This window comes from Sander lucioperca, chromosome 19, assembly GCF_008315115.2.
Source record: "Sander lucioperca isolate FBNREF2018 chromosome 19, SLUC_FBN_1.2, whole genome shotgun sequence".
Lineage (NCBI taxonomy): Eukaryota > Metazoa > Chordata > Actinopteri > Perciformes > Percidae > Sander > Sander lucioperca.
In genome coordinates this window covers 29,991,203-30,007,279 of record NC_050191.1, presented here as the reverse complement: position 1 = coordinate 30,007,279, position 16,077 = coordinate 29,991,203, and the positions used below count along the sequence as shown (strand labels likewise).

The window sequence follows — 16,077 nt, the reverse complement described above, 5'->3', positions numbered from 1 at the left end:
TGCACCCATGCACGCACCCGCGCACACACGTACACACACGCACCCATGCGCACACACACCCATGCACACACACACGCACGAACGGACACATACACACACGCAAGTACGCACACATGCACGTACACAGGCACACACACACAGACACACACACGCACACCCACTCACCCACACACACACACATACACACACACGTACACACACACACGCACATACCCATGCACACACACACATACACACACACACACACACACACATGCACATACACAAGTATGCACATACGCACACACACACACACACACACACACACACACTCCTACACACACTGACAGCAGGTCAGTGTAAGGCAAAGGGGTCAACTCGTCCATTTTTCTCACAAAAAAACCACACAGCAGTTGTCGGACATCTTACTCGTCATTATATTTCAACTTAAAACCACAATGAATAGAATTTAATAGGGGTGCAACAGATGACAAAATTTACGGATCAGTTTTCGGATCAGCACAAAAAGGGGGGGGACAATATATATATATATATTTTTAAATGCTTTCCATTTATTACTTAAAGAACACAGTGTGTTGAAGCCTGAGAGCGCAGTTCGCTTTGATGGGGAAAACAAAGGACTTTCACCCTGGAAATGCGTGTTCCTTTAATCCAAATCTTTTTCCTGAACTTAACTAGTCGTTTTGGTGCCTAAACTTAATTATCGTCATTGCATGACGGTCACTTTTTGTCGCCTTAACCGTAATGTCCGCCGAAACTAACGGAAGCTCAGGGTGCCCTGTGTCTGGCTCAAAGCCCCTTATTCTTGGGTAACTCAGCTACCAATTGCCGCTGATTCGACGGAGCTCTGTAGCTCTCAAGTTCTTCCGCTCCTCCAGTAGCCATGGGCGTCTCCAACAACTGCTTTTAACATGCTCCGTTAGATGCTCCCCTATTAGATAGTAGTTAGTAGAGCAGAAGAATTCGAGAAGCCGTGACGTGAGCTACAGAGCTCCGTCATATCAGCAGCAGTTGGCAGTTATGTTACCCGAGAATATGGGGTTTGAGATGGGAACAGGGCACTTTCTAGGTGAGAAAGGGGGGGAAGACATGCAGGAAATTGTCACAGGTTGGAATCGAACCCTGGACCTCTGCATCAAAGCATAAACCTCTCAGTATATGTGCGCCTGCTCTACCCACTGACCCAACACGGCCACCTCCTGGTACTTCTTGTATGAGGCAGTGCAGCAGTTGGACACGGCTCCACTTGGAAGCTCACTGTGCCTTAAATAATGCCACTCTGAGTCTGAACATTTATCCAAAACACACTAATGTAAAAATGTCAGAAGGGCTTTTTCTCAAAGTCTCAAAGAAGGTTGAATATTTTAAGAATTAATGTGATTTGATACTACCCTGAATGTATGAAAGATGTGGAACATTTTAAAGATTGAATAGTTTCTCGAAAATTCTGAATAACCAAGCACAAACTCCTCCTCCTGTCATGGAGACTCTTTACTGTAGGCCGTGTTGTCCTCTCTTTACAGGACATGTCAAACAGCAGATTTACTGTTAGCCAGTGTTATTCAGATGTGCACCAAGTAGTAGGCACACTGTCAAAATTTCTTGCGGAATTTGTTTTCCCCGGGAAAAGCAAACTTTGCTCCCAGGCTTCAACACACTGTGTTTTATGACAGTTATTTAAGTAATTAATGGAAAGCATTTAAAAAAAAATAACATATAGGCTATGGTCCCCCCTTTTTTGTGTTGATCCGAAAATGTATCCGATCCGAACCGTGAGTTTTGTGATCCGTTGCACCCCTAGTCTTCTCTAACTCTTGGAAACAAAAGAAATAACTTCTTTAATCTTCTTTTATCTTTAACACTCCAGCTCCTGCCAGAGATGAGAGCCCAGCACAGTTTCCATCAGTTTACATAGTTCCTGATAATTGACAGTGAAATATGCAGAGCTGCCGGAGCAGCTCGTTAGAGTGACTTGAGTCATGGCCTCCCCCTCGTTAAAGCACTGAGATGATAATCACACAGTAGTTCTTTCATTCAAATTGACGGAGAATAAAAGATAGCACATGAATGGTGGCAGCTGTTTGCAGGGTGTGTGAGTGCAGGAGGAAGTCAGGGTGTGGTGAACGAATGGAAACACATCAACTGTTATTCCAATGTCCATCCACCTCTTTGGTTCAGACTGAAATATGCACTCTAAGAAATATCTGTGTATTAACAGTTATATGTGTGTGTGTGTGTGTGTGTGTATTTTAACAGAAATTGTCCATAGAATGAGATTCACAGTCACTTTTTGACATTTGTGTCACTTTTTTCGACCAATTTTTTAGAAGTCTTTGGTGCTTTTTCAACTTTTTTGCCCCTTTTTTTAAAATGTTTTTGGTGCTTTTTTGACGTTTTTGTTGCTATTTTTGAGAGCAAAAGTCTCCCAAAGGGTTTTGGGAGATTAAAGAAGTCCACGCTGTCACTTATTCACAGTTTGTAGCTTTTTACTACATTATTGAAGTTTTTTTTCGAAGTTTTTGTCACTTTTTTGACATTTTGGGCGATTTTTTTCCAACATGTAATCATTGTCTTGCTTGATTTGCTAAACTCTATGATGGCTAAGGAACTTTTTCCTGACTTTTTTAAGGCTTTATGTCTGTAAAATGTATGTGAGAAGGCTATATCAGACATGCAATAGGTCAGTATGTGCCTAAGGTCACAAATATTTGACTTTTTCGATTAAATAAAAGCATGTCAATAAACTCTACATGTCTGGCCCTTGATGTGATTTTCATTCCCCAGTGTGGCCCTCAGTGAAGTTGAGTTTGACACCCCTGCTCTAAGTCATTATAAACTCCCTGCAGAGGAGTTTGTGCAGTGACATCATGATACTGACGGTGAGGAACATCGCCATCTACTGTACTTATCATCTCGTAAAACTCCACATTGATGCCTGGGATTTCTTTTTCTTTTTCTCTCTCTCTTATGATAAAGTACGACTCAATGAATATATATATATATATGAGTATGATAAAGTACGACTCAATGAATATATATATATATATATATATATGAGTATCATATGGCAGTGCTTTCTCTAACAACTTACAAAAATATATAAATATTTCAACTATGTTCTTGAAATGTATGATCTTTTTGACATTTTTCTTTTTTGCTCTCTCTTATAATTAATTCATTTAATATATGGATATAGATCTGATTATCACATGGCAGTTTTTCTTTGCAACAACTTTTTTTCTTAAAATATTGCATTTCTTTCTGAAAATGTTACATTTTTAAAAATATATTTTAAATGTTGTTATTGAAATGTACGATCTTTTTGACATTTTCTTTCTCTCTCTCTCTCTCTCTCTTATAACAAAGTATGACCCAATGATTATATCTCTTATATATCATATGGTACCAATGCCAAATACATATACACATAATGTATTTAATAACTAAATGTAAAATATACACATTGGGATATAAATTATTTTATCTTTATGTATGAGTTATTTTGTTTAATTCATGATGTGTTTTTTTGTAAATCTCATGTACATTGTCTTTTAATTCCTCAAATATGACATTATAATGAGCTTATTTTTTCTTTCTGACACTTTATTTCTTTAAATATTCTGCCTGGTAAATGATTTTTGAATTAACATTGCTGCAGAAAAACAAACACATCTGTGTGTCTGTCTGTGTCAGAGTAAAAGGATGACATACACAAACTCCAGGCTCGTGCACAGATTAGTAGGTTAGTAGGCAACCAAATTCATCGAAGTTAGACATTAGACTTCCGGAAATAACCTTCAAAATAAAATGAAGAAGTTATATGATTAACATGATATATGTTAGCCAGAACCAGTGGTGGAAGAAGTATTCTGATCCTTTACTTCAGTAAAAAATACTAATACCACACTGTAAAAATACTGTTACAAGTAACAGTCCTGCATTGAAAATGTTACTTAAGTAAAAGTCTGTAAATATCATCAGGAAAATGTACTTAAAGTATGAAAAGTAAAAGTACTTCTCAAATTTTAGAAAGTGGAAACGATCCAAACAGTTCTGTCAATGAACTTAGTGTTTAATCGTCTAATTAACTTGTATATATTTTTGGGTAGTTTAATTTAAAATAAAACATATTTTATACATATACATATACATATGACGATTCTGATTGGTTTAAAGAAATGCCATTAAACCAGAGCACGTTTTCCTCCCATACCCGAATGCTATATAGTAGCCAGATGAGGGTCTGGCTTCAGCGCTCCTTTGGAGGAGGGTCTGGCAAAGCGAGACTATTCAATACCCAATTTCAATACCTAAGGAGTAAATCTCATTAGCGTCAGTAAGCCAATCAGCACGCAGCATGCTTCTACCAAGATCTGATAATGTCTGTGATTGGCTGTCTAACGTTACACGTCGTAGAGACACACAGGAAAAACTCTATATTAAACAGAGACGGGACTCACGTAGTAGGAGCTGAAACATACATGTAATGTAATTTCTTTTTGTTTTATAAAATTATGAAAAAGAGTATTGCTTAGGAATCTGTATCAAAGTCACGGTATTGGTATCGGAATTTTTTGAACAATACCCAGCCCTACTTATGGCAATAAAAGAGGTGAATGAAGAAGAATCTTAATTTTTTTTCTGAGGGTGTTTATTTTATGATTAATATTGTTTTTTTTATTTTCACAAAATGTTTTATTAAATAATGGATCCAAATTAACTTCAACTAGGTCTTTTAACAGGGAGGGAGTAAGATACCCAGATGATACCATGCTTGGCAACTGAAATGCACCTGATTGGAAGGCTGTTACGGGGCACTGCTGTTAGAGGTAACGCTTCTGACTTGGACCAATTTACCCTATAACCTGAACATTTCGAGAAAGAGTCAATGATCCCCATTAGACAGGGTATTGATCTATAGGTTCAGACACAAAAGGTAATATATCATCTGCATAAAGCATAAGTTCGTGCAATACACCTGCTTTTTTTATTGGAATGTGTATCTTTCAGATCAATTTGAAGAGTGCCTATGGTTAACATCTTCCTCATTTTATCGTGTTATGCAGTTTGGGACTCTCACTGGTCTAGTCTTGGTCTTGACTCGATCTCAACCCTTCAAAGTCTTGGTCTTGACTCGATCTCAACCCTTCAAAGTCTTGGTCTTGACGCGGTCTCAACCCCTCAAAGTCTCGGTCTTGACGCGGTCTCAACCCCTCAAAGTCTCGGTCTTGACTCTGTCTCAACCCCCTTAAAGTCTTGGTCTTGACATGGTCTCAACCCCTCAAAGTCTTGGTCTTGACATGGTCTCAACCCCTCAAAGTCTTGGTCTTGACTCTGTCTCAACCCCTCAAAGTCTTGGTCTTGACTCTGTCTCAACCCCTCAAAGTCTTGGTCTTGACGCGGTCTCAACCCCTCAAAGTCTCGGTCTTGACTCTGTCTCAACCCCCTTAAAGTCTTGGTCTTGACATGGTCTCAACCCCTCAAAGTCTTGGTCTTGACTCTGTCTCAACCCCTCAAAGTCTTGGTCTTGACGTAGTCTCAACCCCTCAAAGTCTCGGTCTTGACTCTGTCTCAACCCCCTTAAAGTCTTGGTCTTGACATGGTCTCAACCCCTCAAAGTCTTGGTCTTGACTCTGTCTCAACCCCTCAAAGTCTTGGTCTTGACATGGTCTCAACCCCTCAAAGTCTTGGTCTTGACGTAGTCTCAACCCCTCAAAGTCTTGGTCTTGACGTAGTCTCAACCCCTCAAAGTCTCGGTCTTGACGTAGTCTCAACCCCTCAAAGTCTTGGTCTTGACGTAGTCTCAACCCCTCAAAGTCTTGGTCTTGACGTAGTCTCAACCCCTCAAAGTCTCGGTCTTGACTCTGTCTCAACCCCCTTAAAGTCTTGGTCTTGACATGGTCTCAACCCCTCAAAGTCTCGGTCTTGACTCTGTCTCAACCCCTCAAAGTCTTGGTCTTGACGTAGTCTCAACCCCTCAAAGTCTCAGTCTTTGAAAAAAAAAACTGTTAATAAAAAAAAAAGTTGGAATCAGTGAATTTTTACTTTTTTTCCTAAAAAAAAAAGACTCAAACCGATTAATGGATTATCATCAGTTGGCGACAATTTAATAGTTGAGAATTTATCGATTAATCTAATGTGGACTGCACTCAGTGGTGCCTCCAGGGATTTTCTTAGGGTTGGCCAGAAGGGGCCACTGAAAATCTTGGGGTGGCACGCCAAAACCAAAAGCCTTAACTGAAGTACAGGAACTCTATTATGCTGTAGTTGTAGCATACAGGGTAGTTAAATAATATGGCAAAGAATTAAGGAATTGCCCACTGATCTACTTTGGTTTGTTTTACATTTAATAAACTTAGGCTACAAATGATCTGCGCACAGACTAATACGTAGCTACAGTAAACATTTAGAGCTCCACAACACAGTCTGCACTTGGTTGTTACTATTGACATAAACATATTTTATTCTGAAGTCCCAGTTGTTAGACTTCCGGCAGTGAGTTGGATTTGTGCGGTAACGTTTCCTTCAGCAGTGAAGCAGCTTTAGAGCTACAGCTAGTCAGCCCTGGGTCTCCGATGAGCAAACACTATTATCTAAGGAGTATCATGGAATAAACATGGCCCACAATCGCAGCTTTTTCTTTGAAGGTAAGCTGTGACACTCCGCTCCGCTGCTACGGCCGGACACCTGCCTTTTTACCCGCACACAGTGCTCCGGATTCCTGCTTGCTGAGGCAGAATTCTGGGTCCGCTGGTGGAGCACAGTTAGAGCTAAGAGGCTAACGTTAGCTTCGCTTGCTTGTTAACATAACATAACGTAACATCCTCAGCTAGACGGGGTGAAATGAGCGCTGGCAGACCGGTGACAGTGACACATATTTGGGCCTTGGAGGGGGACAGACGGAACAATGGATGGGCGCTCCGGTTCGGCGGATTTTAAACAGAATCTTGGGCTTTTGCAAACCTTAACGTTAAGCTAGCAGCGTTAGCACTGACATTAGCTAGCTAGCTGGGTCTGCAATGTGGGAGCTGGGTGACAGGCCTTCCTTCCTTTTTCTAGGCTGTTAGCCACCACATAACGTTTAACGTTTTGCAACACAATAAAAGCAAGCAACCCTTTAGTAAGAGACATAAAAAAACATTGAGTGACACCCAACCAGCCTCCAAACTAGCTTAGCATAAAGACTGGAAGCGAAGGGAAAGAGGTAGCTAACGTTAGCCTGGCTCTATCCAAAGATCAAGGATAAACCAACAACAAAGCTCATTATTTAACACATTTTATCTCATCCGTTTAATCTGTGTACGAACAGAAATATCTCCAGTGGTAGGCTCGTTATAACATGATCTGACTACGTGGATGTAATACGGATTTATAGCTTTGCATTGCACTTTAATAGCATCCATAGTCAATCGATTAATAAATGAATATACTAGTTCTTCAGTTAGCTACAACAACTAATAACACAACATAACGTAGGTATTATGAGTTACTTTTGTGTAGAAAGTGTTAGTGCTAAAGAAAATAAGAAAAGACATGTTTTAATGCCGAATTGTATAATAAATGTATAAAAAAAACATTAAAATAATTCCAATTGTGAAACCCAACAAGTCTCCAAACTAGCATGCTGACTTCCTACCTTCAAATATTAGCTGGCTAACATTAATAGTCAATTGTAAACGTTTTCATGATGTTTCTGTGTGGTCTTCATTTTCTCTGATAGTTCACATTTTAAGTTTAGAGGCTACACACTTAAAAACATGAATACATACAATGAAAGAAACTTTAAAAAACATCTCAGTGAGAGGCTCATCTGCCACCTCACAGACAGAAAATGAAATATGTCATTAATGCCTTGCTCAGTGGCCGCGTCAGGGGTGAGACAGTGAAGCAGCAGGGCGGTAGCGACGGTTGCTAGATTATGGAAAAAAAATCATAATCACATTTATTTTGGTCATTATTGAAATCAGGATTATTTAACACGATTACTTATTGACTTTTTGGAAAGATGTTGCATTTATTGAACTTCAAAAAACAGTGAAACAAACTAACAGTGAAAAAAAACACCTTGAACCGGGGTAATTTCTCTTAATACTTTTTCCGTTTGAATTAAAATTCCCCCTTGTTTTGCCACTGACAGGCTATGATTAATATTCAAAGTGTGTGACAACATTATGGAAAGGATTTCAAAGGAAGTTGACCTTTCTGTTAAAGAGTAAGATCCTTTTTTAAACATAATAGACCTTTTTCACAGCAGACATGTTGACATGTCATAGTAGGAAAAGCACAGGTGTGTTCAGAAGCATTAATGATGGCTGCATTCCTCTTAGGAGAGGTCCTGGTATTGTGCATGCTGACTCACTGAAATAGCTTACTGGGACACTTGATGGAACTGAGCCATCGTTAAGGTTATCAATTTCAGCTGTGCTTTTCCTACTATGACAAGTCATAATGTCTGCTGTGAAAAAGGTCCATAACATCCTCAAAATTACGTTCGCTAAACCCACCAGACTCCGTGTAAATAAACAGTCATTTTAGCATCGTAAAATGCACTTCATTCAAAGTCGACAGAAACTAAATAAAACTATGAAAAGGCGTTTTGGCCCTTCTTTCCACTTTTCCAACCATCACAACTCTAGGTTTGTTTTAAATAAACACATAGTTTACAGATTTACATGTAAAAATATGATGGCTCTTTACACGCTAAAAGTATTGCTTTTTTAAATGGAGTCTGGTGGGTTTAGCGCTAGTGACTTCAGAGCTGTTTCTGTTTAAACAAAGGTCTCAAAGAAGTTTTAAAGGTCTATCTCTGTAGGGATCCTTTCATAATGTTGTCAGACACTTAGAATAATAATCTGACCCTGTCAGCGGCAAAAACAGAACTTTTGTGAAGGTAAATACAAGCTGGACAATTGTCCTCTTAACTTACATTGTAGCTTGTTTTGCCGCTGCCGACTGCAGCGATCTCGCTTAAAGGGGTGGTTCAGAATTTTGGACATTTCCAAGTTAGCCAGGGTGTTATTTATCAGTGGAGACAGTCCTTCCAGTTGCAGAGTTCGCTAATGCTAGGCTAGCGCAAGTCAACAGTATCTGCTAGCCTGCCATTAAAAGCAGTCTTAACCACTCCACAGTACACACAAGGCAAATAAATTATAATGGCAGACTATCGATGTAAATGTCTGTGTTGATGGAATAATGTTAGAAATAAAACTACCCTTGCATCTCAATGATCGCATTACATTTTGAGGGACTAGTTTCTCAGCAGCGGCGGAATTTTACTTAGCTCCGGTTAGTAGTACTGCGCCGAAAAGTAAACAGAGATAAAATAAATTTCACAAAAAATGACTCAAACTGATTAATCGATTATCAAATAAGTTGGCGATTAGCTTAACAGTTGACAACTAATCAATTAATCTTTGCAGCTCTACAACAAAACTCCCCAGCCAGACTGACGTGCACCTCTCGAAAAATGTAACTACACGTCGCGGCGACGCACATCGCTCGGCCGTGGCTTGGTAGCTCTTGGGGAGACTGACTAGTCCAACTGCCTTTTCTGCCAACGGTTGGCCGTCTGGTCGGTGTGTCTGCAGCTTTAAAGAGATCGACGCACACAACAAGTACAAACTTCAGGCCACTTACGTAGGCTACGGAGAAAGCTGTGCGGGGAGCCTCCGCAGAACCATCAATCACGCTTTAATATGTCAATGAAGAGATAAAATCATCTCATGTAGCAAATTGCAGCTTTGGTGAAACCGGGCCCCAGTGTTGCATTAGAAATGATGTTTTGGGAGATTAACTGCGTGTTTAATATATAGATGAGTTGCATATCCGCTGCCAGAGGGTTGAGTGCAGTTGTGAGTGACAACAAGCTTGTTTAGATTAGATTAGAATTACGTTAGAGTCAAAGTTCTCTTTCAAGCTGAACAAGCGCCTCACGCCTCAGTCTGTTTGGATGAATCGCGTCTGTGTCGATGTAGCTGGTAGGGCTGGGCAATATATCTATATTATATCGATATCGTGCTATGAGACTGGATATCTTAGATTTTGGATATCATAATATCGTGATATGACACAAGTAGGGCTGCCACCTCTTAGTCGATTAGTCGACTAATCGGTCGTTTTGGTCTTAGTCGACTAAGATTTCTTTAGTTGATGAGTCATTTTTTATGCTTATTCATGCTTAATTACTCATTTCCAAGAAACTTATGAGCACATTTCTGGTAAACACAAGATTTAAAGTGGTGCTTTTGCAGGATTAATTGTGGAGAAAGTCAATTTTACAGATGGTTCATTAACTACATTTATATTGTGCTTTTCTAGTCTTAACCACCTCTCAAAGAGCACAGCTCTGTCGATTACATCAACTAATCGATTAATCGACAAAATCATATAAGTGTTAGTCGACTAAGAATTTCTTTAGTCGAGGACAGCCCTAGACACAAGTGCTGTCTGTCCGTGGTTTTAATGGCTGGATTACAGTAAAGTGATGTAATTCTTTTTAACTTACCAGACTGTCCTAGATTTTCTATTATTTGCCTTTACCTACTTAGTTATTATATCCACATTACTGATGATTATTTATCAAAAATCTCATTGCGTAAATATTTTTTTGTAAGCACCAGTTGTCAACCCTACAATATCGCCGCTATATCGATATTGAGGTATTTGGTCAACAATATCGTGATATTAGATTTTTTCCATATCGCCCAGCTCTCGTAGCTGGCGTCAGAGAGCCTCAATAGACCTTTTTCACAGCAGACATGTTGACATGTCATAGTAGGAAAAGCACAGGTGTATTCAAAACCATTAATGATGGCTACGTGCTGGTATTGTAGGGCTGATCGATTAATTGCATTTGCGATAATATCGCGATATGTTAAAACGCGATTTCCTAATCGCAAAGGCTGCGATTTGGTCACATGACTCGCGAGAGCAAATCAGTCTGCACTCCGCAGAGAAAGCATCAACTTAGCACGCTAACGCTACGTCGTACCTTGAGCTGATTTCTGTCATTCAAACAACTCTGAGTTGTAGTTTAAAACGTTTACAGCCATTTTAATAAAATTAAGGGTTTTATTCTGGTTTGAGTCCATACGTGCAGTTAATGAATACAGACACGCAGAACTGAAGGCTCGGTTGGCAACGATTAGCTCTGATTAGCAGTTAGCTCCGGTTAGCGGTTAGCTCCGTTATAAAGATATGAGTGGAGGAGCTGCCACTGAGAGGGGTAACAACCAGACTCTGATAAATGACGTTCGGGGAGCTTTCACAGCAGCGTGGCCGCGGTGTTTCAACAGTTTTATTAGTACAGTTAATCCCACGGCAAGAACACCAGCAACTAGCTAACGTAACGATAGCCTCTCTGAACAAGAACACCAGCAACATGCTAACGTAACGATAGCCTCTCTGAACAAGTGCACACGGCAGCACGCAACTTCCCGAGGGGGAGGGGCTGGAGGCAGCTCCTCTGTGCACTGTAAAAAAAAATACACTGTTGTGTGTGTGTGTGTGTGTGTGTGTGTGTGTGTGTGTGTGTGTGTGTATACTATAATTTTACTTTTTTAACTGTCTAGTGTGTAATTGTGTGTTGTTCATACTATAAAATGATTTATTGTTTGTCTTTGTTGAATAATACAGAAGACAAAGAGCTTAAAAAAATAATCGAATCGAAATCGCAATATTTGGGAAAAAAATTAGATCGCAATTAGATTATTTTCAAAAATCGTTCAGCCCTATGGTATTGTGCATGCTGACTGCTTTTCCTACTATGACAAGTCCAAATCTTTGCTGTGAAAAAGGTCCATTATTGATTTGTTCCTGCAGGTAATCGGCTGTTGTAAAATAAATAGTACTAATTCCTTAGCGGGAGTCTAAATGTACCCTCACGACCATTTTCAGGGTATTGTTTTTTCCTGATTTTATGAAGCTGGAAAAGGGAGCAAAGCATGAATCTGGCAGACTTTGGGGCTTTGACTGTGTATCAGCTGGAAGAGATTAGAACAGGCTTAATTTGGCTTGTGTGGGATTGAGCGAGATGACTAAACCAACTAAAGCAGAAGAGCTCTGGGATCATAATCTAATATATGGTATTCCGAACTTTTGAAGATAATTTTTTTTGTCATTTAAAAAGCCCCTGAAATGGAGGCAGCCTTTTTTTTTCTAAGCTGGGTTTTTTCCTGACTGAGAATGGGCCTTTTGGTGGGGGTGGGGACTACGCTCGATAGTAAACATGATTGGTCGGCGTACAGTAAAGGCAAAGAGTCTGTTTTACCTTTTAAAGGCAGCTACACACCGGGCTGATAATCGGCCGTTGGACAGTCTGGCGAGGTCTGGCGACGAAAATCTTTTAAACTGACCTTTGTTGATCTGAAATGAAGACAGATTCAGCAACTGCACGGCCTATTTCTCTCTTAAAATGTTTTCAGAAACACGTTTCGGTGAACTATTTTAGTCCAATATGAGATCGGATTCTGAATGAGTCGCCAGTAATGGCCGGTTGAAAAATCCAAAATCCGGAAGCAGCAGCCAGACCCACGTGACGCGTTCGTCCAATCAGCTGCCGGTTTTCATTTTTTGGATGACAATACAGATTAGCGCCACCTGCTGTTATGGAGACGTATTGGGTCTCGTTGCTTCGGTGTGTTCTGAGGCATTTTTTTGACCAACTCGGGGAGACTGATCAGTCACACTGGCTTTTCTGCCGAGGGTCGGCCGTCTGGTTGGTCTGTAACAGCCTAAAGGGCCCTGACACACCAACCAGACGGCCGACCCTCAAAAAAAATGATATGATATACTTTCAGTAGGAACCAATAAGTGGTTCTTAGCTTCACAGGCCCACCTGGCAGTGGCAGAGCTCGATTTAGGAAGCACTTTTTGTCCCCAATTCTTTTTATCATTCACATTTGTATTGCCTTTCATAGAAACAGAGACAAGAACAACAGTGATCTCTCACTAAGCAAAATACGAGAGAGATAACCACAAATGAGCGGGGGTCTAACTCGTCTCCATACCTTTCACATATCATCACACCAGTAGCACAAATGATGAGTATACTACCAATATCGACCTGATTGTAAAAATGTGGGTAGGTCTGGATGAGCTCTTGACTGCTATTCACATACACAATATAATGGCAGTCATCCCACTACTGTGACCTACTGACACCTATACACTAAAACATTGACATTATCCAGTGTGGAGTATACAATACCAGTCATCTCTCGCACATCTCAGTAGTGACTTATACATACAGTAAAATCTGTTTGTCAGATTCTCCCCACATTAATTATGCAATATGGCATTCATGTAGGGGCCCATATTTTCCAAAATACCTCCTGTCTGTTGTTGAACTTCAAACTTTTGTTCCCCAATTCTTAAAAAGTAAAAGCTAGAGATGGTCCGATACCATTTTTCGCTTCCCGATACCGATTCTGATACCTGAACTTGCGTATCGGCCGATACCGAGTACTGATCTGATACCAGTATGTCATATATTTTATTATGTTTTAACAACTGTATACTACTATCCCTGTATGGATGATATGATGTATAATAGCTGTATACTACTATCTCTGTATGATGATATGATGTATAACAGCTGTATACTACTATCCCTGTATAGATGATATGATGTATAACAGCTGTATACTACTATCTCTGGATGATGATATGATGTATAACAGCTGTATACTACTATCTCTGTATGGATGTGATATTATTTCTATCTTTGTTGTCGGTCTGGCTCAGGTTAAACTCTTTGTGAAACATGAACAATGAATGGCCCAGAACTTTCTTTTATTATCCAGTTTGACAGTCACTTATAACGGAAAAATAACATAAATAAACTACTTTAACGTAGATTTTCTTTAGGGCTTTATTACGTGGTATCGGATCGGTGCATAAACTCCAGTACTTCCTGATACCGATACCAGCATTTTAGGCAGAATCGGAGCCGATACCGGTATCGGAACATCTCTAAAGCCACCGTCTCACACTTTAAATGCAAAGTTTCCCTGCCGTCCTTCAGGATTTGTTTACACTGTAAGGAGGACTTCCTCTCCACGTGGACCCATAATCGGCTGGTGGAAGTACTTTACCTTTTATCTCTCCAGTTTGATTGGATTTTTATGGCGTCGCTTGATCGATGGCGCTGTGATCCTGCTTCAAACTTTACTGCAGAATGATGGCGGTGATTATTATTCGGTGTTGAGATAACAGATGTTTTATCGCCAAACACTTTAGGGAAGGCATTATTCCAAAACAGTTGCACATGAATGCACCAGCGGGCTTTAATCAGTCCACACTTTGAACCTGAATTTCCGTGCAGACTGTTGAGAGGGAGGAATACAAAAAGAGATGCAAAACAAGTCTCATTGGATGGTATCAAAGCTCCATGTGGAGTCATCCAGCTTCTCACTAAGGTTGGAGTTTGATTTATTTGCGTGGTGGGGGGGGATTTAATGTTGCCTGGGGCTGCCTGCGACTAACGATTACTTTCATTGATTATTTTCATAATCGTTTGGTCTATAAAATGTCAGAAAATAGCGGAAAAAAATGTCCATCCCAGTTTCTCAAAGTCTTTACATGTCTTGTTTTGTCCTAAACCCAAATATATTCAGAAAAGCAACGAACCCCCATATTTGAGAGGCTGAAAACGGCATCTTCTGCCATTTCTGCATGAAAAATGACTTCAATAATTAAAATAGTTCCCAATTCTTTTTCTACCGATCGACTAATCCGATTAGTTGGCTAATCGTTGGAGCTCTAATGTTGCCAAGTTTGTCTCGTGGGGGGATCAGACTACACGATCATTGCTCTATTTGACAGACGTGTGTCCGGGGATGCACCGATTCAACCTTTTCTCCCCCGTTTTGAAACCCTAAACTTGGGGCCAAAACTGAGAGCTCATGTGATGCTTTATTCCCCTTTTTTTTCTCCCAAATTTAAAATGTGCAGCTGCCTCACTGTGTGGGATGCATTCGGATTTATATGACAAAATATGCACCGCAAATCGCTGCGAGAACCCATTTAAAGCAGAATTAGGATATCATGCAATTTATGGAAGAAATTAATCAGGATCCGGTTTATCGCCAAGTATGGCGAAACGCCACATACAATATTAAATTATGTTTACTGTTCACACACACAATACAGTACCGTGAGCTATTTAAATTAGCTGATACATGGTTAAACCTCATTGGCTCTAACCAGTGTATCTCCGTGTGTACTTCGTCCACAGCAATCTCCACCAATCACTCCCAGAACATCCCAGTTAGAGAGGAAATGCCCTGAACATATTCTTTGTAAATCTTTACAATCATTCCCCGAAAGAACCAAGCAGGCCGACCTTGTAGCACCATCCAAATTTTCTTCAAAACTTGCCATTTTCAGCGTGTAGCTCGCTAGTTCGAATTTTGTCGTTGTTTCTCGAAGCGAATGGAGTTTGAGAACGGCAACAAACGCAGAGAGGAAGGAGAGGAACATCGTCTGCCGATTATTCTCATTGATCCAGACTATAAGCACGCTGCATGAACACTTTGTCTTTACATTGGCACCCACCCCAAAATAATAATAGCAAATGCCGGTCTGTGTATTGATGAATATGTCACCTATAATCTGCTATACGTCCAGCACTCTTAACGTTTTGGGGGAAATCTGCATTTTGACTTGACAATGACTTGAATGTCCAGTTCCTCTGAAGTTGATGAAACTATGAAAACAAAGTGCTGAATCATTTTACACATATGCAGCACTTTTATACCTATTCTCATGTCACAAATCATATTTGTTGGTAATAATAGTCTTTATTTACAGAGGGTATTATCCAGGTGATTTCACCATACATGCTTATTGGCCACAACTAAAAGAATCAGTTGATTGGGCAAGTCTTGCCCAAATGCCCTTTGCTCAAACTTCACCGCAGTGACATGAGTGTATTTTTTGTTATTTATAGAACAATGCTTTTGCGGTTGAATATTTGCAAAAAAAAAAAAAAAATTGGCAAGGAACCTAAAGTTCTCCTTTTGCTAATTGCAGTGTTTTCCCTAAGTTAGTAGTTAGGGGAGCAACTCCAATTATTAG

General features: G+C 40.0%; 2 protein-coding genes across 10 annotated transcripts in view; one reads left to right on the top strand and one right to left on the bottom strand.

The window, feature by feature from the left end:
• Positions 1–16,077, bottom strand: part of LOC116045413 — a 977,204-nt gene that overhangs the window by 539,675 nt on the left and 421,452 nt on the right. The gene's annotated exons all lie outside the window — the stretch shown is intronic.
• The window catches only part of senp6a (SUMO specific peptidase 6a), a 49,542-nt gene continuing 39,870 nt past the window's right edge, over positions 6,406–16,077 (top strand). For 6 of the 9 annotated variants that reach the window (XM_035995063.1, XM_031293040.2, XM_031293039.2 and 3 more), the window contains exon 1: positions 6,499–6,647. In XM_035995063.1, coding sequence (XP_035850956.1) covers positions 6,617–6,647 — 31 coding nt within the window. In that variant the 5' untranslated portion in view covers positions 6,499–6,616. Of the gene's footprint in view, positions 6,648–16,077 lie in introns of all 9 variants that reach the window. The other 3 variants (XM_035995061.1, XM_035995059.1, XM_035995064.1) reach the window with 2 other exon arrangements.